Source organism: Chiloscyllium plagiosum, unplaced genomic scaffold (assembly GCF_037043375.1).
Source record: "Chiloscyllium plagiosum isolate Xiang-an unplaced genomic scaffold, Cpla_swu_hap1 HiC_scaffold_35, whole genome shotgun sequence".
Taxonomy (NCBI): Eukaryota; Metazoa; Chordata; class Chondrichthyes; order Orectolobiformes; family Hemiscylliidae; genus Chiloscyllium; species Chiloscyllium plagiosum.
Genome location: NW_028270173.1, coordinates 34,214,925 through 34,238,619, shown reverse-complemented (window position 1 = coordinate 34,238,619; position 23,695 = coordinate 34,214,925). Strand labels below are relative to the sequence as shown.

Below are 23,695 nucleotides of genomic sequence, written 5' to 3'. Positions count from 1 at the left end.
GAGCTGAGTTCCTGCTCCTCCCCCCCCCCCCCATTCCCAGATCAATCTCAGCTGCTGCATTGGACGGTGAATTAACCTGAATGAGATGGAAATGGCATCCAGTAAAACACATTCAGGTGTGAGGAATGATCTGAGTCAGTTGAGCCCCACAACTTTTTAAAAGGAGGGGGGAAGGGTAGAAGTGTATCGTTTGTACTTGGTTGGGGAGTGTTGCTTCATGTCTTGCGGGGAAGAGAATGGGAATTACGGGGAAGCCCTTGTCTGTCCCCTCTGCCTCGGGTTGTTTGTGGAGCCTGTTCTGGTGGACTGTGAGCGGAATTTCTGCCGCTCCTGTATTGTGTCCTACAGGGAGGCGCAGGGTGGCTCGGTCTGTTGCCCGCAGTGCGGTGTGAGGACCCCGCGGCTGCTGCTGCAGCCTAACCGGGTGCTGCGGAACGTGGTGGATAAGATTCGGCGGCTGACCAGCCCACAGCAGGAGCTGAGTGAGGAGGAGAGGCGCCTGTGTCCAGAACACCAGGAGAAGCTGACCCTGATCTGTGAGACGGACGGCATGATTATCTGCCTGGTGTGCAGGGACTCCAAGCTTCACAAGCAGCACCAGTTCAGGGAGCGAGCTGAATTCCTGGCCACCTGCAAGGTATTGTGTGCAGAAGGGATGGGGGAAGGATGGTGCAAGTGTGCATTTTGCAAAAGCAGGTGTCCTGTTAATTTTAGAATTAACTTTCTTTTTGTTGTTACATGTACCTGAATGAGTACAGTGAAAAGCTTACAAATCACCACTTTACAGTACCATTGTGGTACCAAGGTTCAGATTCTTAAGTCAAGGGTGTGATGCTAGAAAAGCACAGCAGGTCAGGCATCATCCAAGGAGCAGCAGAATTGATGTTTCGAGCATAAGCCTTTCATTAGAAATGAAGCCTGATGAAGGGCTTGTACCTGAAACATCAATTCTGCTGCTCCTTGGATGCTGCCTCACCTGCTGTGTTTTTCTAGCACCACACCCTCGTCTCTGATCTCCAGCAACTACAGTCCTTGCTTTCTCCTAGTCAGATTAAGTGCAAATTCATAGAACATAGAAACGTACAGGTCCATGATGTTGTGCTGAGGATTAATCCTAATGTAAAATAAAATAGCTTAACCTACGCACCCCTCAATTCACTGCTATCAGTGTGCATGGGAGCAAAAATTGAAACAAAAAAATTAAAGTCCATCAATAAATTTGTCTTTGGAGTAAGTCTTTCCAACCCAGGCAGTGCTGGATTTTGCCTTGAGGCTGGGAATTCGAGTCCATGCTGAAGCTGGGGGTACAAGAGGCACAACAGCTCTATGGTTAGCACTGCTGCCTCACCGCATCATGGATCTTGGATTCAACTCCACTCTTGGGCCACTGTGTGGAGTTTGCATGTTACCTCTGTTTGCCTTGGTTTCCTCTACTTTCCTTCCCTCGGTCCAAAGATGCCCAGGTTAAGTGGATTGTGTTAAATGTGGATAGGGGGCGATCCTGTTCGGAGGGTCCATGCAGACCCGATGGGCCAAATGGTCGCTGTCTCCACTGTAGGGATTGTATGACAGAAGAAATCTACGATGCGTGAAGGGATTTTTCTGTGGCAAATCTGGCGTCTAGTAATAACTCTGTTTCCTTCCTGCCTTCACCTGCAGAATAAAGGAGACGTGCTGTTAAACTCTCTCAACCAGAAGGTGGTCTCTTTGAAAGATGTGGTGCAGAAACAAGTCCTGGAGATTGCACAGACGAAGGTAAGGCCGTCTGATCTGCCCATGCTTGAAGATCTGCGACAACCTCTTTTCATGGAGTTAGTGTTTTTAAAACTTGGTTTTTTTTTTGGATCCATGGTTGTCACTCACCCTGGAGTACCGTTAATAGGCCCTCTTAGTGGATAAGTGAAAAGTCGATTAGGCTGCTTTGGAGTCATGTGTAGGCCAGAGTAGGTAAATTGGGTAGGTTTTCATCCTGAAAAGATATTTGGGAATTGAATGGATTTTTACAACATTCAATGATCCGGAAATAATTGCATAAAATTCTAGACTTACTTATTTAATTGAAATTTCACCAGCTGGGGTTGTGTTGGGGTTTGAACACATGCCCAGAGAATTGGCCTGGGCCTGCAGTTTACTAGTCTTGTTACTTGGGCAATACCTCTGACGGTGGTGAGCTATCAAAAAGGATTGGCGGGGGGTTGGGGAAGGTGGGAGGGAAAGGGTTGCCTGCAATTGAGATATGACACTAAACCGATCGCAAGAAGCGACATGGGATTGGAAGGCATAAAATCCGTGTGGGTAGAGCAAAGGGAAAAGACCCTGATGGTGGTTATGTGCAGGCCTCCGAGCAGTTGTCAAAACGCAGAGCAGAAAATAAATCGGGAGATGAGAAAAGATGTCGCCTGATATGCATGATCACAATAATCCTGGGACTTCAATATGCGAGTGGACTGGGAAAAATCAGGTTGTTAGTGAATCTCAAGAAAATGAATTTGTGGAATGTCTACCGGGTTGTTTTGGAACAGCTTGTGGTATAGCCCATTATGGAACAGGAAGTTCTGGATTTGGTCATGTGTAATGAGGCAGAATCGATTGGGAACCTTTAAAAAAAAATGAACCTTTTTTCTGGGGAAGTAACCACCCTAAGATAACTTCTCCCCCTCAAACTGTAGGGTGAATTCTGGAATCAATGTAACCGTGCAATAGTTGAGTATGGATATGTATAAGGATATGAGGGAAGAGCTGGTCAGTTGATAAGAAGGGGAACCTCGGAAGATAATGGAACAGTGACGGCAGGGGTTTCTGTGGGGGTGGGGGGGTGGTAATTTGGGGGGAGGAGCAGCATTAAATTCATTCAAAGGAGGAAGAAATGTATGATAGAGAATATTAGGCAAGCATGACTGATGAGGGGAGTCAAGGGACAGCATCTATGAAAAAGCATTTTAGTTCCCCTGTTTGCTTGAATGCAAACAATTGATCTCTCCTGACAACCATGTCTGAACAAGAAATGCGGTGAAGATGACTGGGATTTTTAAAAAATCCCACAGAGTACACCTGAAGAAGCAATGAGGGGTGTAGGTGAAATGAGATTAAGCTAACTAGTAACACAAAAGAAAATTGCAAGAATATTTTTAGTATCTGAAAGGCAAGAGTGGACATTGGATGGCTGAAAAGTGAAGTTGGAGATGTAGGAGTGGCAGAGGAGCTGAATAGGTATTATGCATCAGTTTTCACTGTGGAAGACACTAATAGCATACCAGGATTTCAAGAGGCTCTGGGCAGAGGTGAGTGTAGTGACCATCACGAAGATGATGTTGAGGAAAGATCTGAAGGTGGATAAATCACCTCTCGGGATAAAAGCGAATTACTGTGGATGCTGGAATCTGAAACCAAAAAAGAAAATGCTGGACAATTTCTGCAGCTTAAAAATGTGTTGCTGGAAAAGCACAGCAGGTCAGGCAGCATCAAAGAAGCAGGAGAATCGACGTTTCGGGCATAAGCCCTTCTTCAGGACAGAAAAGAGCTGGCGTTTCGAGTCTAACTGACCCTTTGTCAAAGCTCTCTTGGATAGACTACCACCCAGGTTTCTGAAGGAGATGGCTGAGGCAATTGCAGAGGCATTGGTGATCTTTCAGGAATTACCGGAGTCAGGATAGTCCCAGAGATCTGAAAATTGGTTAATGTAATGCTCCTGTTCAAAAGGGAGGGAGGCAGACAATCGGAAATCATAGGCTGGTTAGCCTGACCTTGGTCGTTGGTAAGATTTTAGAGTTCATTATTAAGGATGAGGTTGTAGGGGTATTTGGAAGCACGAGATAAAATATGGCTGAGTCAGCATGGCTTCGTCAAGGGGAGGTCGTGCCTAACAAATCTATTAGAATTATTTTGAGGAGGTAATGAGCAAGTTAGACAAAGGAGGACCAGTGAATGGGATCTATTAGGATTTCCAATACACCTTTTGATAAGGTACTGCACAGGAGGTTGCTAAATATGTGCCCATGGTGTCAGGGGAAAGACGCTGGCATGGATAGAGGATTAACTGACGAACAGCAGAGCAGGGGAGGATGAAGGTGTCTTTTTCAGGATGGCAGCTGGTGACTATTGAGTTCTGCAGGGAGTGGTGTAACTATGTGATTGTTACAATCAGGATGAAGTGTTTACAGGTGACAAAGATAGGTGGAGGGACTAGTGTTGTTAAGATGGTGAGACTCCAGAAGGCAAGTAGGTTGGCAAAAAGGCAGATGAATTACAAAGTGAGGAAGGTGTGTCTATGCACTTTGGTAAGCAGAATAGTGGCTTAGACTAGTTTCTAATGGGGGAAAGGGTTTTGAGGACTTGAGTCATAGTTCCTGATACTCTTCAGGTTAACATGCACACTGGCAGTTTGGAAGACAAATGCAGTGTCAGCATTCATTTCAGGAGGCCTAGAATGCAGGAGCAGAGATGAACTGTTGAGGCTGTATCAACTCCAGTCCGACTGCAATTGGAATGTTGTGTAGTCTTGGGCCCCATATCTAAGGAAGGATGTGCTGGTCTTGGAGGGGTCTGGAGGAGGTTTAAGAATGATCCTGTGGCTGAAGGACTGGTCGTTTTGAGTAGTTGGCAACTGAGTCTGTACTCATTGGAGTTTTGGAAGGGGGACCTCTTGTGGATATGGAGAAGATGTTTCCATGAGTAAGAGGGACTAGGAGACAAGGGCATGGGGTTAGACCTTTCAGAATGAAGGAGAGGAGAAATTTCTTCCATCACTGGTGAATCTATGAAACTTATACAGCAGGAAACTGTCAGGTAGTGTGTTTTAAGACCAAGATAGGTTCCTGACTCGTAAAGGGATCAAAGATTACAGGGAGAAGGCAGGAGAATGGGGTTCAGAAACTCATTCACCATGATCAAATGGTGGAGCAGTCTTAATAGGTCAAATGGCTTAAGTTTGCTTCCAGATGGTCTTCTATGTTTGGTGAGATGTCCCTGAACTTTAAAAGGTGGATAAATGCAGGCTCTCCTGCAAAGGGATTGGCGCATTGAATGTGTCAGTGGACTGAATGGACAACCAATTGTTTCTTGGGCTGTTGGGATGAAAGATTATTGACGAGGATAATGGGGCAATCGCTTGCTCTTCAGTACTGCTGATGCATTTTAACATCCAGCAAGGGCCTTAATTCAATAAGTTACCATAAGGTGATCCCTCTGACATTCTCATCACCTTAATGCTGTGTGGCCATTTTTTGGCCTGGAGTCTTGTGCTTCTGGAATAAACTGAGGAACGACCAGTTACCCAATGCAACAAACTGCGCTTTATCGAATTGTTCACCTTAGGCAATATTGAGCATTTCCCGCCCCTTTTTTTTTTTTAAGGCCCCTGTTTGCTTGAATGCAAACAATTGATCTCTCCTGACAATCCTCTCTGAATGGGGGTGGATAAAGAGTTCCATGTGTGTTTTAATCATCCTCTTCCCCTCCAGGATGTGGGCTGCAGTCTGATCTGCCACATTGCTCAGCAGTTTGCTGACATGCACAAGTTCCTCAATGAGCATGAGCAGCAGCTCCTGGAGAAGCTGGAGGCTCATGTGGAAGGGAACCTGGTGGAAATGGAAAGGAACCTGGCAAAGCTGAGGGCACTGCTCTTCTCCACTGAGCAGGACATCGTGTGTATTGAGGCTAAACTGGATCAAGGTGACTTGGCATCTCTTAAGGTATGTTTCCTCCTCTTCTCTTCTCTTCCTGCACCCCACCCCCCAACACCACCACTAATGATTCTGTTTCAGGAGATCTATTCCCTTTCATAGCATGGGGTTTGTGAGCATCTCTAACTTAGCTTCTCAATAGCACAACAAAAGTTAAATGTAAGCACGTTGCTGATATCTGAGGGTTTAGCTGAGTTTATTTTGTTTACCTCTATTTACCCTTTTCCATTTATCGACTGAACTTCACCCTGACTACAGCATAGAATCAATGTGGGAGCAGTTGGGGCGGCATTGACTCAATGGTTAGCACTACTGCCTCACAGCGCCAGGGACTCTGGTTCGATTCCAGCCTCTGGCAACTGTCTGTGTGGAGTTTGCATGTTCTCCCTGTGCCTGTGTGGGTTTCCTTCCACAGTCCAAGGAAGTGCAGGTTAGGGTGAATTGGCTGTGCTAAATTCCACCCTAGTGTTCAGAGTTGTGTAGGTGCATTAGCCAGGGTGCATGTACAGTAATAGGGTAGCAGGAATGGCTCTGGGTGGGTTGTTTTTCGGAGAGTCGGTGTGGACTTGTTGGGCCTAAGGGCCTGTTTTCACACTGTAGGTATTCTATTCAGTGTATGCAATCCAAGACCACACTGCCCCTCTAAAGAACATCCCACGCAGACCCTTGTCCCCATATTCCCTGTGGCTAACCCACCTGACCTGCACATTCCTGGACGCTATGGGCAATTTCGTGTGGCCAAACCACCCTAACTCCCACGTCTTTGGACTGTAGAAGGAAACCAGAAGGAAGCCCACGCAGATGGGGGAGAATGTGTAAACTCCACTTGGACAGTCAGCTGAGGGTGGAATTGAACTCAGGTCCCTGGTGCTGTGAGGCAGCAGTGCTAACTGCTGAGCCACTCTGCTGTCCAGGTGCCTTTTCGGAGCTTTCCCCTTCCCCCATTCTGACTTGACTTTTATTGGGAGGGTATGTGTCATATGTTGTGGCCAGGATTTTCCCTCTTACTCCCCCAATCCGTGTTTTTTTTTTTAAATGGCTAAAAGTGCAGAAGCTGGCCATTGAGAAACTTTGGGACTCACTGTTCTGTGACAAGATAAAATGAGCACTGTCAAAGAGCTGTACAACATGAAAATAGATCTCCTTGTTCAACTTGTCCATGACAACAAGATATCCTAAATTAATCTCGTCCGATTTGGCTCAAATCCCTCTAAACCCTTCCCATTAATACATCTATCCAGTTGCCTTTTAAATGTTATACCAATGTCCTCTTCCTCTAGCAGCTCGTGTGCGCACTACCCTCTGTATGAAGAAGTTGCCCTTTGGTTCAAGGAGAGATAGGAAACATTTAAAAGGGGCACAATATCCTCTAGTTTTGGAATTGCCTTACCCTGGGGAAAAGACCATGACTATTTGCCCTATTAATGCCCCTCCAGTGACTTGTGTTTTTCTTTCTCCCTTGAGAATTGAGGTGGTCCAGCACAGTTGAAGTCTGTGTGCAGCCTAATGAGTCTACCCTGGCATGCTTCTCCATCCTTTCTTTACCCAGTGTGATGCCACATGTGTCAAATGTCTGTGCCAAGGACTAGTGCTAAACAGTTGTTCTTATTCAGAACCAGGAAGGTGCTGACCACTTGCACCATGCCCAGCAAATTTGTGCTTGCCAAACCCACACTAACATCCAAAGTTAGAAGTGGTTCTATAATTTGGACAACACTTAGTCATAGAGAGGTATAGCACAGAAACAGACCCTTCGGTCCAACTCGTCCATGCTGAACAGATATCCTAACCCAATCTACTCCCACCTGCCAGCACCTAGTCTATATCCCTCCAAACCCTTTTCTATTCACATACCCATCCAGCTGCCTGTTAAATGTTGCAATTTGTACTAATCTCCTCCATTTCCTCTGGCAACTCATTCCATACATGTACCACCCTCTGCGTGAAAAAGTTGTCACTTAGATTTTTTATATCCTCCTTCTCTCACCTTAAACCTATGCCCTCTAGTTCAAGACTCCCTCCCCTCCCCCACCCCCCACACCCGGGAAGAGACTTTGTCTATTTACCCTCTCCATGCCCCTCATAATTTTATAAACCTCTACAAGATCACCTCTCAGCCTCCGACGCTCCAGGAAAACATCCCTAACCTATTCACTCTTCCCTCTAGCTCAAATCCTCCAACCCTGGCAACATCCTTGTAAATCTTTTCTGGACCCTTTCAAGTTTTGCAACATCCTTCTGATAGGAAGGAGACCAGAATTGCACGCAATATTTCAAAAGTGGCCTAACCAATATCCTGTACAGCCATAACATGACCTCCCAACTCCTGTACTCAATATCCTGGTGAACCGTCTCCAAAGCATCCGCATCCTTTTGGTAATGTGGCAACCTGTACGCAGTATTCTAAATGTGGCTGAATCAAAGTCCTGTACAACTGAAACATTACCTGCCAACTCTTTCACTCAATACCCTGGCCGATGAAGGAAGGAATGCCATGTGTTGCCTTGACCACTCTATCAATCTGCGTTGCTGCCTTAGGGTACAGTGGAACTGAACACCCTGATCTCTCTGTGCATCAATTTTCCCCAAGGCTTTTCCATTTACCATTTATTGTTGACTCTTGAGTTGGATCTTCTTTGCCAAGTAATCCTGACTGTCAGTGTATTTCTTCACACCAACAACTCGATTGTCAGTGGATCTGTGTGGTGCACCTGTGTGGACTGTTAAGCTGAAAATAATATGAAGGGGCTTACCCATTGCAGAGAAGGAATGTGTGCACCTGTTTCAAATCTGCCAAATAGGTGCCAATAATTTGTGGTTCGTTGCTTGGGATATTGCTGCGAACAATCAATCAACCTACCTAGTTTAACATTAGCTGGCAGTTAACTGCCAAACATTAACTGCTATATGGGTGGCACAGTCACTTGGTGGTTAGCACTGCTGCCTCACAGTGCCAGGGAGCTGGGTTCAATTTCAGCCTCTGACGACCATGCAAACTTCATCCAGATAGACATTCTCCTGGTGTCCGTGTGGGTTTGCTCCAGTTTCCTCCCACAATCCAAAGATGTGCAGTTTAAGTGAATTGGCCATGCTAAATTGCCCGATAGTGTTCAGGGATGTGTAGGTTAGGTGCATTAGACAGGGGTCAATGTCGAGGAATGGGTTTGGGTGGGATACTCTTCAGAGGGATGGTACGGACCTGTTGAGCCACAGGGCCTGTTTCCACATGAGGGATTCTGATTCTATGATACGATTCTGGTTCAACATGGAAATACCTTTACCAGTTAGTCCACTAGCCACCCAATCAGTCCTCTCCTCTTGTATGGTATAAATGTTGCATTTCCCCCCTCTGAATTGGTCTTGTTGTGAATGGACCTGATGATTATGGGTGTGACGCATCTTTCTTTTTGTGATACTTAAACTTTGTATTTCCAAACCATTTTTTGAATATTTTAAATAGAATGACCAGAATCGTGTAATCCATTCTTAACACTTCAAATTCTGTTTGAATATAAATAAAGTAACATTGGATAATATTCTGCCAAGCTTTGAGTGAAATGCTGAAATCTGGTGCGTAAGGTACAGTGAATGTGGAAATGTTGAAAATGCACTGTTCCTTTTACTTTTTATGAATGAGGAAGTGGAAAGGTGGATTAGTAAGTTTGCTGATAACACACAGGTTGATGGAGTTGTGGATTGTGTGGAGGGCTGTTGGTTGCAATGAAATATTGATAGGAAATTTTGAAAGGCTCTGAGAAGTGGCAGGTGAAATTCAATCTGGAAAAGTGTGGAGTTGTTCACTTCACTGGGAATCCTGCCTTTAACTCTGTATTCTGCATTCACATTTGACATTCCAGTATGGAGGAACACTGGGATCTTGGGGTACATGTCCATAGATCCCTCAAAGTTGCCACCCAGGTGGTTAGGGTGGTTAAAGCATATGGTGTGTTGGCTTTCATTAGCAGGAGGATTGAGTTTAAGAGCCATGAGGTTATGCTGCAGCTCTATAGAGCCCTGGTTAGGCCACATTTGGAATATAGTGTTCACTTCTGGTTGCATCATGATAGGAAAGATGTGGAAGCTTTAGTGAGGATGCAGAGGAAATTTACCAGGACTGGACTGGAGGCATGTTGAGGGAGCTTGGGCTTTTCTCAGTGGAGTGAAGAAGGATGAGCGATGACTTGTTAGAGCTGCACAAGGCATAGAGTGGATAGCCAAAAACCTTTTATTTTCCTCCCCAGGTGGAAGTGTCTATCACGATGGGACACTATTTTAAGGTGATTAGCAGAAGGTTTAGGGGAGAGATCAGAGGTAGGTTCTTTAGGTAATGGTGGATGCGTGGAATGCACTGTCTGCAGTGGTGGTAGAGTCAGACATATTAGGGATATTTAAGTGACTGTTGGATAGGCACATGGAATTCAGCACAATGGAGTATATAGTGTCACGAAGCTTGTTCCATTTTTCTCTCAAGGCTACTGTGTCCTTTTTTTTTAAAGAGGGGTAATAAAACAATCCTGGCTCCAATTAGACTGGTTTGGTACAGAGATTAAAGGGTATTGAGGACTTTTTGTTTACATATAAACAGAATGAGACTTCATGCCAAAGTAGTCATGTTTTCGAAGTGACCTGTATAACAGGGGAGTGGTCTGCCTTTTTTTAAAGGGGGATTTGCTTATTGGGATTATGTATATTCGGACAGATGGAGTTCTGTAGGAATTAATTATTTTGTTCTTTGTTTCATTGTGTAATTTTGTGATTAATTGTTTGCCTGTTTTAAAACCTGGCAGTCAACCTTGCTAACTTAGGGTAATTTTCACTGTACATGTACCAAAATAAACTGCCATGTTATGGTCTGGGTTCCCTGCTGAAGAATATTTTAAATGGTCTGTCCTAGTCCATAACAGTAGGTTAGTCCAGGTTAGAGTACGATAAAAGTGCAGCACAACACCGAGCACTGAAGGACCTGGACTGTGCTGTACTGTTCTATGTTCTTTGTTGTTTTTTCTGCTTGAATGCGTTTTTTGTTCCACTGTACTACAGTGACAAACTAACATTTGTCTTGTTTCTCTCTTCAAGGAGGTTGGCTCTTGGAGGGACAGGTACGCATTGTTTACTGGAGCAATTGTAAATTAACATTCACATCCCACTGTGTTCTCTGGTCTAAATCATGATGTACTAACCCACTTACTGCAGTTGGTTTTTATTGGAGGGAGCTGAATTTCAGACATGAGGAAATTCAGTTATACTCAGCTTTTGGTGCAATCACACCTGCAATGTGATGCAAAGTATTTAGTCTCCTACCAGTATCCCCTTGCTTAAACACAGTGCAAAAGTTCACTTCCTGATTTTTGAGTTCTTGAATGCAGTGTCAAAAACAAGGCTTCATGGTTCCAGCTAACTGGATGAATGGTTTTGGACTAGATGAGAAATATGTGGACTCTAACGTTTTCCTGCTTTTGACAAGTCTATGCAGTTATTTTGATAATCCTCTTCAAAACCTGGGGATTGAGTACAAAACTTAAAGTGAGGTAAAGGATTGGTTGCGACTTTATTGACTGTTTGTTTAATTTTATTGAATGGGCTGGCTAGTTTACAATTGAGGGAGGTGATATGTCCAATTGAAACTTGAAATGGTTCAGTCTCAATGAATCAAATAGCTTGAGTAATTTATTGCAATAAAACATAGTCCAGCAAAGCTATAGAGTTCATTAGTATTTTAACTGCTTTCAAATGTAAGTGCCTCTTTAGGATGGAATTAACACCAGAATGAGTTTTTTTTTTATATATTGGTAAACATTTCCCATCCTTCATTGCTATTGGAGGTGGTGAGCTGCCTTCTGGGATTGCTGAGGTGTATGTACATCTACCATACTTCTCTGGAACGTTTTTTCATTTAAAGGTACTTCAGTAAATTGACAGTTAACCAGGACTGTTACTGGTTAACAGGGGGAAGACTGAACTCACAGGTTGAAATGTCAGTCTTTACCTGGACTGAGTTTACTGAGAAGCCATTGGCCGTGGGATTTCTGTTGGGATCAAATGTAACTGGCAGAATTCCTTTGGCTGGTGACAACAGTGGTAGATTCCAGGTCCCCTCAGAGGACACTCTCTCTGGCTGCAACAATATTTCTTCCCGTAAGATGCTTCACTTGTTTTTAGGTTCTGAAACCCTCCATTGTGTCAGAGAGGCACCTGCTCCAGGCAGACTTGACTGTTCAAATTCATCTGCTTCCATTGCAGTTGTATACGCTAATCATCATGTGATTGGCTGGCATCATTAGTTTATAAAACTCCAATCAGCCTGCAAGGTTTTTGCTGTAGCCAAATAATTTTGTCATTTGGAAGATGCTCATTTTGTTTTTTCTGTTTTAGTCATTATTCTCAACTGTTGTACCTGATAACAATGCAATGTATAGTTGCAACACAGGGCAGACTGAAAGGGGTGTATTGCCTCCCACTCCTAGTCTTGTGTTCTTCTGTCCTTGTGCATTTTCTAACCTGGCTTTGTGTTAGCAGGGTTTCTGAAGAGATGCCTACTGCTCTGCCTGGGAATGTGTGCCTGGGAACATACAAAGGTCCATTACAGTACAAGCTATGGAGAGAAATGAAGAGTGCCATCCACCCAGGTAAATAAATGCACTGGCTCCACCAGTAATCTTGTATCTAGGTTAATGGTGGCAATTAAACTGCCTGAATTTTTATAAGTGATTCTTTCACTACTGTAGCTTGGCTTTTGCGGTGCAGTGGTTTGGCTCAAACAGTTGACATTTGATGTGGCTGAGGGCATATGATTAGGAATATTCCCTTTATGAAGATGAGATGTGTGCAATAGCAGTATGAGCTTGCTAAGCTGGCAGTGCCTTAAGTCAGAGTGGCAGCATCTTTATTTAAACCCTTTTTTGGTCATTTTATAACATTTTTGAAGTATTGTCTTCATTGTTAATTTGTGTTGATGTAGTTTGTCCACGGGACAAGTGTACAGTTAGTCACTAACTTGCAACTATAACAAATTGTACAATGGGCATACGTTTTGTATTGAGACAACCAGTGTGTGTGGAATAGCTAGTATGTCAAATAGGAAAGGAATGCTCTGACTTCCAAACTAATTTTTAAAATCTCTTCTATCACAAGCATGTCCTACTTGAGTACAGGAGAGGACCTTGAACATTACAGAAGCTTGGCAGGACTAAACAACATTGAGACAGTCGCAAATATTTTTTAAAAATTGAACTGGTTTCAATAATTGGCATTATTGATTGATCAAATCCACATTCATTTCCGCTAGCATGGTGTCTGTTTTGGATGTGTACACTAGAACGCTGAGATGCTATTGGTAGCTTCACTGGTGCCAATCTGCCCTGATGATATTAATTTGCTTATTGCAACCTAGCAGTGAAGGATACCCACATGGTCTCTTCAGTCGAAGAGACTGGGCCTTGAGTCTGGATTTATTACATAAACTGCGATTCAAGTTAACAGTCTAATAACAAAGGTAAAATCCCATGTTACAACAGAGTCCCTGTTATGAAGTTGAAAGAGTGTGTGGTCACTTTGAGAGAGTGTTCATTTCTGAGCTGAGAAATTTTGACAGTATATGTCTGTAACTATGTCTGATAGGTGCTGAGAATTGGTAATACTAACTTAGTTTGGGGGTTGTTCTGATGTTAAGGCATCTGGATTTGAATTTAACCAATTAATTTTAAATTATGCCCAAAATATCAAAAACCAACTCCATTTGAATTAACTATATTGACAACATCAGACCAATGAGTCTTGGCTATGAAGAGCAAGCCATGGTTTGGGTTGTTGGTTTGTTTGCTGAGCGGGTCGGTTTGTTTGGCTTCTTGTTCTATCATGATATCCAAGAAGGGAAATCATTTATTGTTCCTCTTTGAATTTTTTGCCAGCAAGGGTGTTTGTGTTTGCAGATTTCTTCTAGTTTCTCATTTTGTGATGACAAAGGGGTCATCTGCGTAATGGACCCAAAGCTTAGGCTGGATTGTGGGAATGGCTGTTTGTCTAACCTCTGCTTAACTGCTTCTGCTAAGTCCTGATTATTGGTGATGCCATAGGTGTCCCGTTGATTTGTTTGTATGTCCTGTCATTGAAGGTGAAGTGGGTTGCGAGGTGCAGGTCTAGTCATTTGAGGATGCTGTCCTTGCTGGCGGAGTTGGCACTATTGGGTGTTGGTATCCCTGATCCCTCTAGCAGTGAGGCAAGTGTTTCTTTGGCTAGGGTGTTGTTTATTGATGTGAATAGGGCTGTCACGTTGAAAGAGACCGTGGCCTCGTTGGTGTCTTTGTTAAATAATTCCTGGAAAGGGTGGGAGTGGCACTTTGAAAATTAGTCAGAGCTAACTGCCCATCAAACATAAGGACATGACACCCGAAAGAGCGCTCAAAGAAAATCTCGGAAGGCACTATCTATTTAATGTACCAAGGAATTTTATATAAAGACTCAATATTTAAAAAAAAAACTATCAGTCTGCCGAGGGAGGAGACAGCAGATTCAACACCAGAAGGAGGACAGCACAAGAGAATATTTGGACTTTGCAAGATTTAAGGTAATGTTTAGTAAATGTTATTGGAGCAGCATTTTAATAGTGGGAGTCACTGATTTGTTTTTTTAAGGAAAAAGGGGCTCTGATTTGTAAATGGTTTTTATTTGGTGTTCACTGTTAGAGTTTGGAAATTTTGTTTTTCTTTAAACAGTGGATATTGTGGGTTTTTCTTTCATTCACTCATTCACACTATTAACAGATGATGTGAGCTTTTCTGGGTGTTCTAATTTTAATTAGCAGAGGGGTTCGACCTCTGCATTGGAAGACCATTAATGCTACTGAAAGTCTGTATACTGTATGTTGGCTGTTCCCATGCACAGCCCTTCATTGCCTAAGGGGCAGAAATAATCTAATGCTGTAGCCAATACTATTGTCTTTGGAAGGTGTTCATTTCCTTTTTTTTTTTGCTTTATTCGTTGTTCTAAATTTGTTCCAGACAACACAACATGTAATTGTAGCACAGAACCGTCACCCATCATTGGGTATTGAACTGACTTCATGGCAAGTGGCTGAGCTTATTTTTGGTTTGAGTGATAACCCTGTGATTGAATTGAAGCTAGAATAGGCTTCACCTGATTACATGGTCCAGTTTTTGACCTGATATATTGTACTGACATCATGTGAAACACATTTAATGATAGCAGCAGAAAGTGATCAGAGGTCTTTACACAGCCCCAGTGGGTATGGACTGTTAGCAGAAGCCGGGGAGAATAATCTTTGAGCAGCTTTTGGGAGCTAAGCTTGGAGTCATGCAGCAAGGAAACGGACTCTTCGTCTATGCCGACCATAATCACAGACTAAAGTAGTCCCAATCCCTGCACTTGGTCTATATCCCTCCAATCATGTACCGATCTAAATGTCTTTTAAACATTGTAACTATTACAGACCTAGACCAAACCCCCTCAAAAACATTTAGATGCCCCATACTCTAACCTTTAAAGTCTGAGAGAAGATTTGTAGCTTGGGTGCTCGTTGTGGTTCTGTTTGCCGAGCTGGGAATTTGTGTTGCAGACGTTTCGTCCCCTGTCTAGGTGACATCCTCAGTGCTTGGGAGCCTCCTGTGATCTTTCCTCCGGCATTTGTAGTGGTTTGAATCTGCCGTTTCCAGTTGTCAGTTCCAGCTGTCCGCTGCAGTGGTCGGTATATTGGGTCCAGGTCGATGTGCTTATTGACTGAATCTGTGGATGAGTGAAATAGCAGAAACTGAAACACCTGATCAGTGGATCCAGACACTCTATACAGTCAACACAGGAATTCTTGGACATCATCAGAAATATACACACAGACAAGAAACTATAGTCTCATTTGATGTAATGGCACTGTTCACCACTATTGACAAACCCCAGCCAGAGAAACCATAGCCAACCTGCTGGACATACAGAACAGACGACAAGACTGGGAACCTTTCAACAAAGACTGCATACTCGAACTACTGGACCTGTGCCTCACAACACACTTCACATTCACCAACCAAATATATGAACAAATCAACGGCACACCCATGGGCTCACCCATCTCTCGACTCAGCAGAAGCGGTGATGCAAAGATTAGAACAAAGTCTTACTGCAAATTCAACCTAAACTCTGGGTCAGATATGTGGATGACACCTTTGTAATCATTAAAAACATAGAAATAGAGAACACACGCTGGATCATCAATGCCACACTAACAGGAATCCGATTCACTAGAGAGGAAGAAAAGGACAACCAACTCCCATTCCTAGACGTGATGGTACAGAGAACACCAAATGGAGAATTCACAACAAAGGTATACAGGAAAGCCACACACACAGACCAAGTCCCAAACTTCAAAAGCAACCACCCCAACACACACAAAAGAAGTTGCATCAAGACACTATTCAAAAGGGCCACAACACACTGCAGTACACCAGAACTGCAAAATGAGGAAGAAGAACACCTATACAATGTATTCGCCAAAAACTGATACCCGCGCAATTCCATCAACAGATGCCTAAGGGAAAGACAACAGAATGAGGATATGCCGCAACCCAAAGGACTAGCCACACTACCATACATCAAGAGCATTTCTGAACTGACAGCCAGACTACTGCGACCACTAGGACTCCTAACAGCGCACAAACCAACAGCTCGGACAACAACTCACCAGAACGAAGGACCCAATACCCAGCATGAGCAAAACCAATGTCGTGTATAAAATCCCACGTAAAGGACTGCACAAAACACTATATAGGACAAACAGGAAAACCGCTAACGATCCGCATCCATGAACACCAACTAGCCACGAAACGAGACGACCAGCTATCCTTAGTAGCCACACACGCAGATGACTAGCAACATGAATTCGACTGGGACAACACTACTATTATAGGACAAGCCAAACAGAACAGCCAGGGAATTTCTAGAGGCATGGCACTCATCCACAGATTCGGTCAATAAGCACATCGACCTGGACCCAATATACCGACCACTGCAGCGGACAGCTGGAACTGACAACTGGAAACGGCAGATTCAAACCACTACAAATGCCGGAGGAAAGATCACAGGAGGCTCCCAAGCACTGAGGATGTCACCTAGACAGGGGACGAAACATCTGCAACACATTCCCAGCTCGGCGAACAGAACCACAACATACTCTAACCTTTTTAAAGTTTAAAGGCAAGTGCCAGGTGTTGTGTTCCAGATACAATTTGGTCAATCTACCAGTCTGAAGTGCAACATACACCTTTATTCTGACACTAGTTAAAATACAACAAAAATAAGAAACTGGAACAACTCTTCTGTATTGGGAAATTTTAAGTGATTTTTATTTTAAACTACTAAACAGTAACTCTTCTGATATAGTAACATTCTTAAAGCACACCTTTGGCAAAGGAAAATAGATTCTCTTGTGCAATTCTCCGATCGGGAGTTGGGTGGGGGGGGGGGTTGCGTTGGGAATAGTAGAGGGGAGAGATATACCCCAGCTTTCAAACTGACAAACCAAAATGGAGAAAAACTTGGTTCTGTGGAAACTTGACCCCACCCATTCAGGCGGCTTCTATTCAACCCTTTTAATTTAAAAACAAGGCCTCAACCTGTTTACTTTATTGCCTCTGAGTAGACTAATCAGCATCTTTGACTCCACCTTTCTTTTTTCCCTGGAAAAAATACCTCTTAATACCATAGTATCATCTTACTGTACCCACACCCACCACTTCCTCTGGAAGTTCATTCCACCACATGAGTTACTCTGGTTGTGAATGTTTGTTTTCTTTCTGAACACCCCACAGTCTCTCTTTGTTAACCAGCAAAGTTTTAAATAAATCCTCTAACAAGTGTCCCAAAATTGACTAGCATTCTCCCCAAAGCAAGGAAGCTAGGTAAATGTTTGACTTGTTGTCCATTCCAGTTGAACTGGACAATGCTTCACCCCAGTATAGGAACCATTGCATGTCAGAAAGTAGCAGGGCTAGACCATTCAGTTCTTGGCCATCCAACACACAATGGCTGATCTGACTGCAGCTTCAAATCCACATTTGTACCAACTGCAGATGGGTTTTCACCTGCTGTGTTTAACAAACAATTTGTTTACCTCTGTCTGGCAAATAAAGGTCCAGCACATCTACTACTATCTTTTTTTTTTGAAGAGAATTCTGAAGAGCCATGGCAGTCCTGAAAGGAAATTGTAATTTTAACAACATTTCCATGAATGCCAATTTCTTTTCTCCTCTTTGGTAATGTCCTGATTTGATGGAAAGTAGTGGGGGCAATACATCTACCCTGTCGATTCTCCTCCAGATCCTGTATGTTTTAATCAATCTATCTCTCCACTAACTTGAACAGATACAAGCTCAGCCTGTCCAACATAACACAACCCCTTCCTTATTTCCCGGTATTAGTCAAGTAAATCTTCTCTAACGTCCTCCAACGTAATTGCATCCTTCCTGTCAAGATGACCAATACATGTGTAGTTGTATGTGATATCACCAATGCCCTATATAACTGATGTATAGCATCATCTTTTTATGTATTCCATTTCCCCTTCAAATTATAGCATTAAATAGTTTCCAAATTAGCTGCTTGTAACTTAGCAATGCATAGACTAGGACACTTGTCTCTCTACATTGCAGAGCTCTTGCCATTGCTTTGTCACCTTTTCTCTAATGGAGTTTTTACATTTGCCACCTTTTATGCCTTACTTGCTAAACCTACTTGTATATCTTTCACAACTTCCAGTGTCCCCTTTGCAGCTTTTCTCATATCTTCCTATCATAAGCAAATTTGGCAACCAAACCTTCTGCCAAGTAACTTTATTAATTATAAACCATTGTGGTCCCAACACTGGTTTGACTTGTTAGTGGCACACCATTTGGTATGTTCTGTCAACCTTTCTTTTTAGAAACAAATGTATTATTCACACTCCATGCTTCCTGTTGGCTAGCCAATCTTCCATGCTAAAACGCTACCTCCAGCTCCCTTTTCACCCCACATGCCATAGATTATTGCAGAAGATAAAGCTTAAGTATATTAACCAGTTCCCCTTAATCAACAGCATCCTGTAAGCATTCCAATATATTTTATGGAATGTATATAACTGACAATGACTGGGTCTGATTACCTTGACCTAGTGTAAGTGCCCTGATATAATTTCTTTATACTGTCTAACATTTTTAATATTTAGTTTAACATCTAGTGATTAATTGGCTTCTCATTTCCTGCTTTGTCACCCCCTCCTCTCTTTAAAAATCAGACACACTTTCTAAATTTCTTTCTAAACAACTATTTGTGAATAGAGGGTGGTTTGGCAAATTAAAACCAATGCATCAACCACCTAGCCTTTTCCACCTCCATTCACATTTCATTATTCACTACCCAGAGACCTCCAGTAATCCAGACTTTCTGATTGCAACTGTTACTAGAGAAAGCTGCACAGTTCTCCAAATGGACATTTTAATCATTGTCATTCTTCCTTCTCTCATAATATGATGATGGTCCTTTGTAAACAGTAATCCAGTTCCCTCTTTGAATGTGTTTGTTTAACTGGGGTGGCATGATAGCTCAGTAGTTAGCATTGCTCCCTCATAGCACAAGGGTCCTGTGTTTGATTCCACCCTTGGGTGACTGTGTGGAGTTTGCACATTCCCCCTGGGTCTATGTGGATTTCCTCTCTCTGCTCCTTTTTGTGGGTTTCCTCCCACAGTCCAAAGATGTGCAGTCTAGGCAGGTTAGCCATAGGAAATTCAGGGTTATTGGTGGTGGGTGGGGGGGTTGACTCTCAATGTTTGTAGGGTTGGTACAAATCCAGTGGGGTAAATGGCCTCTTTGCAACTGTAGATTCAAGGATTCTATGAGCCTGCCTCTAAAATACTTTAAGGACACTGTATTCCAGATCCCCAACACCTTGCAGAGAGAATTTTCTTCTCATTATAATTTTTGCCCCACTTTTTAAATTGCTTTTATGTCTGTATCCCCTTGTTCTCTACCATGACTTGGAATACTTTCTCTCTTTGCTCTATCCTGACCACTTGTGACTTTGAATACTTGAAATATATTGCCTTTTTGTCTTCTAAGGCAGTTCCAACCTCTCCCCATCTGTCTCTGTAAATGAAATTCCTCCTCATGGGCAACTTCTTGGAAACCTCATGTTCTTCCATCCTTGCTAAAGCACAGCTCCCAGAACTCTTCAAAATACCCAGCTGAGGTCAAGGTCCTGTCTAAATGTTCAAATAACCTTTGCTCTTCTGCACTGTTTATTAATGAAAGCCCAAGATATAGTATACGGCAACAGTTCTCAACCTGCTTGGAATGCGATGATTAAAAATGACTTTCACCCTGCTGCCTCAGCACTTGCAACCTCTTGTGAATTTACTCTTTATTTTATTCGGTCTCCATGTTCTTGCTTTAAAAACCTATATGCCTTTTCACTTCTCCACTTTGAATTTTAATTTGCCAATTTCATCAACTTGTCTATGCACTTTTGAGGGTAGTATAGAACTTCACAATTTACAATGCTCCTGAGTTTTCCTTAATCCCCAAACTTTCAAATTTGTGCTCTGTACCTCAAGCTCTGGTTCATTAATGTATGTCAGGAACTGAGGAACTCCACACTGAGCCCTTAGTATCTTTGCTGTAAGTATTCCTGCAACTTATAAAAAGTTCATTAGCCATCCATTCTGTTTCTGATCTTGGACAATTTTTCTGTCCATGTTGTCATTGCTTCTTTCTTTCTTTCCACAATCTTTTAAATTTGTTCACAAGTCTCTATCACTCTTCATTTAAATGTCTTCTGGAAGTCCATCTGCACCATGGCAGCGCATTGATTTATCAACATTGTTTTCTCTTACAAAAACTTTCATAAATTATTTAAACTTTCTTAATCTTTCAAATCCACAGTTGCTCACATTCATTAACTCATGCCTTTTAATTTTTATATTAGATTAGATTACTTACAGTGTGGAAACAGGCCCTTCGGCCCAACAAGTCCACACTGCCCCGCCGAAGCGCAACCCATCCATACCTAACACTTCGGGCAATTTAGCATGGCCAATTCACCTGACCTGCACATCTTTGGACTGTGGGAGGAAACCGGAGGAAACCCACGCAGACACTGGGAGAACGTGCAAACTCCACACAGTCAGTCGCCTGAGGCGGGAAGTGAACCCGGGTCTCTAGCGCTGTGAGGCAGCAGTGCTAACCACCGTGCCGCCCACAATTTTGTCCTGTATTATTTTTAACAATAGAAATTTGACTTGTCTGTGGTTTCTTGGTTCATTCTTGTACCTGTTCTTGAGCAAGGGCAAAGTATGTGCAATCCTCCAGCCCTACAGTACTGTCCAAAGCCTAACAAAACTAAATTTACTACTCTCTGCAATCTCCATTCTCTCTTCCCTGTGACCTTGGATGCATTCCATCTGGTCTTGGTATTGTTTGCAAACTGTCCAGACACCTTTTTCCATTTTAAATAGCCATAACTATGAACTTTGTCCTTTTTGACAATGGCCAAGATCTTTAGTCACAGCAGATGAAAAGTTTCATTTTAATACTTCAACTGTGCTTTCCTTCCACATGTACATCTTTTTGGTCCTTAATTAGCCTTGAGCGTCCTTTTGCCAGCCTTGACTTTGTTTGTGTACGAAAGATTTGGTGGCTTTTTTTAATTTGCCAGTATCCTCTCTCACTCATGTTGCTTCACCACATCTATATGCAGCTGGTTCTCCCTATTTTCTACCTGGCCTCATTCAAAGCCACACTTTTTTTTCAAAAAAATTCTTCATTTCTACTCCTTTTATCAATAGAATTCTAAACTTGTTTTCCCTTATCTGAAAGAATATATGCTTGCCACGTTTCTTCATTTTGCCTGAGTGTGCATAGTGTGCAAGTTGTTTGCATATTTACTGCAACATTGCAAATTGGAACCTTTAAAGTAACTCGCCCTAACCACACTCTGTAGTAAAAGATGTTTTACTTTCAATGCAATTTTGCTCTTTGAAGAAATCCAGAGCCAAAGTTCAGAGGGAAGACAGCCTGTACAGTATCCAAAGCAAGAGTTTATTTTCCCCTTTGCAAGCAAGAGGCCAGGTCTGTGTGGTTCTCTTTAAATAAGAGCATTTTCTTGATGCAAGCTGATTTCACTTTTGAAGACTGTGGGTGGGAAACAATTGCAGTCTGGCTTGCCTGCTACTGTACACAGGTTCAGTAAAATAGTTTTTTCTTTTCTTAGCTTATTTGGGTGAGAAATATAGGCTGTAGCTTCAGAATGGAGAGTCTGGTAATGACAGTATTTCAACTTGTACATTGACTTTTCTGAGCAAGAAATATCTTCAGGAACCTTACACTGTCTTTTCCATAGATTCTTATGGGAGCATGTGCTTCACTTAAAATGGAGACTCTTTCCCAGCAACACTACCACTAATTTAAGTGAGGATTTCCTGTCCTTACTTTCCCTCGATCCATTGATAGCCCTGTTGCAGTTGGCGCTCTCAATTCTTTTGTTTTTACTGTGTAGATTTTTGACTGGATGACACATTAGTGATGACAAGAATGCACAGTGGTGTCTTGTGGTAGTGTCCCTATTGGAATCGAGAGGTCTGGGTTCAAGTCTCACTCCAGCCATTGCTGAACTGATTTGATTAGGAATATCTATAATACAGTGATCACTGTGCCACCACAGCATTTCTCCCACTGATGCATAATCCACTTGGCTCATCTCATTTGCATTTTTTTGTTGTGCAGTTCCCCACAGCCTGACCCTGGATCCTCAAACTGCAAACCCTTGGCTCCTGCTGGCAGATGACCTGACCAGTGTGACTGTCATTGAAACCAAGCAGATTCTCCCTGATGGCCCGGCCAGGTTTGACGTATGCGTGTCTGTCCTGGCCACACAGGGTTTCACAACGGGTATGCACTACTGGGAGGTGGAGGTGAGCGGCAAGTCCAAATGGGACCTGGGTGTGGCCAGAGAATCCATTAACAGGAAGGGGGACATCGCTTTGAAGCCAGAGAATGGATACCTGGCAATTTCCCTGAGCAACGGAGGGCAGTACTGTGCTCTGACCTCCCCCACTATCACTCCCCTACCCCTGAGTGGTACACCCAGTCGGATTGGCATTTACCTGGACTACGAGGGAGGCCAAGTGTCCTTTTACAATGCCGCTGACTTTGCTCATCTCTACACCTTCACTGAGGCCTTTACTGAGAAAATGTTCCCTTACTTTTGCCCCTGTCTGAATGATGTTGGGGATAATGGTGCCCCCCTCTCTGTGGTTTCCTCTCAGTAAATTATTTTTCAAGTTCTGTTTAATACTGGCACCTCCCTAGGTTGGCGTCAAATTGGGGAAAACACTTGAGTGCGCCTGGGGTGACAAAGTGGGAGCAATAAACTAAACTATTCTAATTACTTTCCTAACCTTTATTGACAATGCAGCCGGAGTGCATTGAATGAACTCTGCTGTGCATACAATCTGTAACGCCTGACTGTTTCTAGCCTACCTGTATCCAACAAATTCAATATCTTACTGAACTGCAAGCTTAATAAACTTTACTCAAAAAGCAAAATTGGTTATTTTTTTTGCCTCCGACTCGGTCCTTCTGATCAACTACAACATCCCAGTTAATCTACGTTCTGCAGACACCGCTATAACTGGGAATAATGTACAAACAGAAGGAACACGTCTCACCTTAGGAAATGGTATTTGCCACATTTCAATTAGCTCTGACTATACTGGCATGCAATTTTATACAAAAATTAAATGAACTAGGGTTGCAGTTTGGGGGGGGAAAAAAAAATCAGTTTTTATAATTTCAAATTCCAAACTGCTAATTTGGAGCCTACAGTGTGGGAACAGAAGATAAGAATCGAAGTCAAATCTGAACAGTGGTGATGAAATCTCTCCAGCTTTCAATGTCAATTTGTGATAGGTTAGTGACTTTAAGGGCACATATGCTAACTTTCTGTTAATCAATCCTTTCAAGGAAAATGCAAAAGTTGTGAATGT

At 42.9% G+C, this 23,695-nt stretch overlaps 1 protein-coding gene across 2 annotated transcripts; it reads left to right on the top strand.

The window, feature by feature from the left end:
- The first annotated feature begins 217 nt into the window (after nt 1-217).
- LOC122541164 (zinc-binding protein A33-like) lies at nt 218-23,189 on the top strand. 2 transcript variants are annotated; one of them, XM_043677780.2, is made up of 6 exons: nt 218-637; nt 1,660-1,755; nt 5,460-5,690; nt 10,758-10,780; nt 12,198-12,307; nt 22,434-23,189. In XM_043677780.2, exons 1-6 carry the CDS (start codon nt 218-220, stop codon nt 22,976-22,978), a joined length of 1,425 nt encoding a protein of 474 aa, XP_043533715.2. In that variant the 3' UTR covers nt 22,979-23,189. The 2 variants fall into 2 exon arrangements, with proteins under 2 accessions (XP_043533715.2, XP_087835026.1); XM_087978900.1 differs by having other exon boundaries at nt 12,195-12,307.
- Nucleotides 23,190-23,695: the final 506 nt, after the last annotated feature.

Coding starts and splice junctions, on each gene's coding strand:
- LOC122541164 (XM_087978900.1), top strand. CDS start 218: ATGTCTTGCGGGGAAGAGAATGGGAATTACGGGGAAGCCCTTGTCTGT. Junction 1,756..5,459: donor TGGAGATTGCACAGACGAAG/GTAAGGCCGTCT, acceptor CTTCCCCTCCAG/GATGTGGGCTGCAGTCTGAT. Junction 5,691..10,757: donor GTGACTTGGCATCTCTTAAG/GTATGTTTCCTC, acceptor TCTCTCTTCAAG/GAGGTTGGCTCTTGGAGGGA.